Below are 2,256 nucleotides of genomic sequence, written 5' to 3'. Positions count from 1 at the left end.
TTAGGTCTCCTTGGAGTATGCCCACCGATTCAGGAGTGTCCTTACTGCCTTTTTAACATCCTTGTTTCTCAGGCTATACACAATGGGATTGATCATGGGGGTGACCACTGTATAAAGTAGAGAGAAGATCTTGTTTAAGGCAGTGGCCTGGGTTGCTGTGGGAATGGCATATACTGTTCCCAGGGTTCCATAGTACAGAGTGACCACAATGAGGTGGGAGGAACAGGTGGAGAAGGCCCGTTGCTTTCCTGCAGCTGATGGGATCCTGAGAACAGCAGCCACAATGCGTATATAGGAGGCTACAGTGAGCAAGAAGGGTACCATGGTGACAAAGGAGGCCATGAGGAAAGTGGTTTTTTCCACTGTCTCAGGATCAGAACAAGCCAGCTTCAGCACAGGAGCCAAGTCACAGAAGAAATGGTCAATCTCATAGGCTGCACAGAATGGCAGCTGGAAAGTCATGGTGACAGTGACCACAGGAGTTAGGAACCCTCCAAGCCAAGACCCACCTGCAAGGAGGACACATGTGTGGAGGTTCATGAGGGAGGGGTATCGGAGAGGGCTGCAGATAGCAAGGTAGCGGTCATAAGACATAGCTGCCAGCAGAAAACACTCAACTACTGCCATGGAACCAAAGAAGTAAAACTGGGCCACACAACCTGCAAAAGAAATCACCTCAGGGCCTGAAAGAAGGGTCTGCAGCATCTTAGGGACAATGGAGGTAGTATACCAGATCTCAAGGAAGGAGAAATTAAACAGAAAGAAGTACATGGGGGTTTGGAGGCTGCAGTCACTGGAAATGACTGTAAGGATGAGAATGTTCCCTAGCAAGGTCACAACATAGATTCCCAGAAATATTGCAAAAAGGAAAAATTGTAGCCCATGGAGACTCCCAAATCCCAGAAGAAGAAATTCTTTGATCATGGTCAGATTACCCATATCTGTGAGATTCAGGTGCCAGATCTGAGAAAAAGAAAGAAATGTTAGCCAATTGAAAAAAAGAGCAGCGCTTCTGGAGGGGAACAAATACCTTCTAATACTGAACTCAAAGGCCCTGTCTCTTCCCTCCTGGAATGCATTTTCTATTTTGTTCTACTAGGTGTATTTCCCTAATAGTTGTAAAAGAATCAGAAACCATGCCCTGGAGAATGAACAGAGAGTGCATCTACTATGTTCTTTTCCACTCTTTCCTTGACATAACCAATGATGAATCTACCTTTGGGAGTCTCACAGTGGGAGGCAAACACTTCCTAACGGGGACATGGTGCAGAAGCGTCTCTGAACTTAATATTGTCTGAACTTCTGAAACTCAGCTTTTAAGACTCAATAGAAATCTGAGTCCAAAATGCTAAAATAACATTGGAATTCAGACAACTCTCTCTCTCCGAACCCCCCACCCCCCAAATCAAGGTGGGTGTCATCAGGGTTGTAATTGGAAGGAGGAGGGGAATTCAGAATCATTGATCTTAAAGTACCTGTAAGAAAAATAAGAGTTTCTTCCTGCCAGACTCTGGGGACATGTAGCACATTACTTCCATGGCATCAAATTCCTATGGAAATTGGGGGAAATGTATGTAAAGTTATTCACTTGAAATGTTAGAGAAAAATAATGTTCCATCCTTCATAAATGAAAATGACATTCCTGACTCACAAGCAGTAGGATGTGCATTTAGAGTTATTTTTTTTTCCAGCAGCAGGGATGGGTTAGCAGTGAGTCATGGATGCAGCTTCCCCTTCCCCACATGCCCCCCTGCAGTGCTCAAAGACAAGTATTTGTAAAATGCCTGGACTTAATAACTGGGCTGTAGCAGAATTAGAAATCAGTCTGTGCCGTGGCCTAAATTAGGGGTAAGTGTGAGGTCAGAAGTAGGGGCTTGATTCAGTCAGTGTTCAAGGCTGAAGGCTCAGTCTGTGGTCAGGGAATAAAGCAAGCCATCTTTGCTGCTTAGGTTTGGGTAATGGCAATGTGTCCCTAAAAAGTTACAGTTCAGCCATATTTTTGTCAGTGAAATCCTGGTTTAAATGCATTCAGGGAACTGGCTATTCAAAGGAATCTTATTAAGAATGCTTTTGTAATATGAAGGAATTTCCCTGTAATTTGTCCTTTGCACCAATCTGGATTCTTACTACCCTTGTGTAAAGGAAGATTCACCTCTAGTGGAGGGTTCCAGGACATTTAGGCTGCCAGAGGTAGTACTGATTATGATTACAGTGTATAAAGAAAATCAATCAGCAGCTAACGTTGTCCCTGGGGGG

General features: G+C 44.2%; 1 protein-coding gene across 1 annotated transcript; it reads right to left on the bottom strand.

Annotated features, from left to right (window-relative positions):
* Positions 1-945, bottom strand: LOC101967350 (olfactory receptor 11L1). Its single transcript, XM_005319495.1, has one exon. It carries the CDS (start codon positions 937-939, stop codon positions 1-3), a length of 939 nt encoding a protein of 312 aa, XP_005319552.1. The 5' UTR covers positions 940-945.
* Between the last annotated feature and the right edge of the window lie 1,311 nt (positions 946-2,256).

This window comes from Ictidomys tridecemlineatus, chromosome X (assembly GCF_052094955.1).
Source record: "Ictidomys tridecemlineatus isolate mIctTri1 chromosome X, mIctTri1.hap1, whole genome shotgun sequence".
Taxonomy (NCBI): domain Eukaryota; kingdom Metazoa; phylum Chordata; class Mammalia; order Rodentia; family Sciuridae; genus Ictidomys; species Ictidomys tridecemlineatus.
Note: the sequence above shows the minus strand (reverse complement) of the source record. Positions and strands in the feature narration are given on the sequence as shown.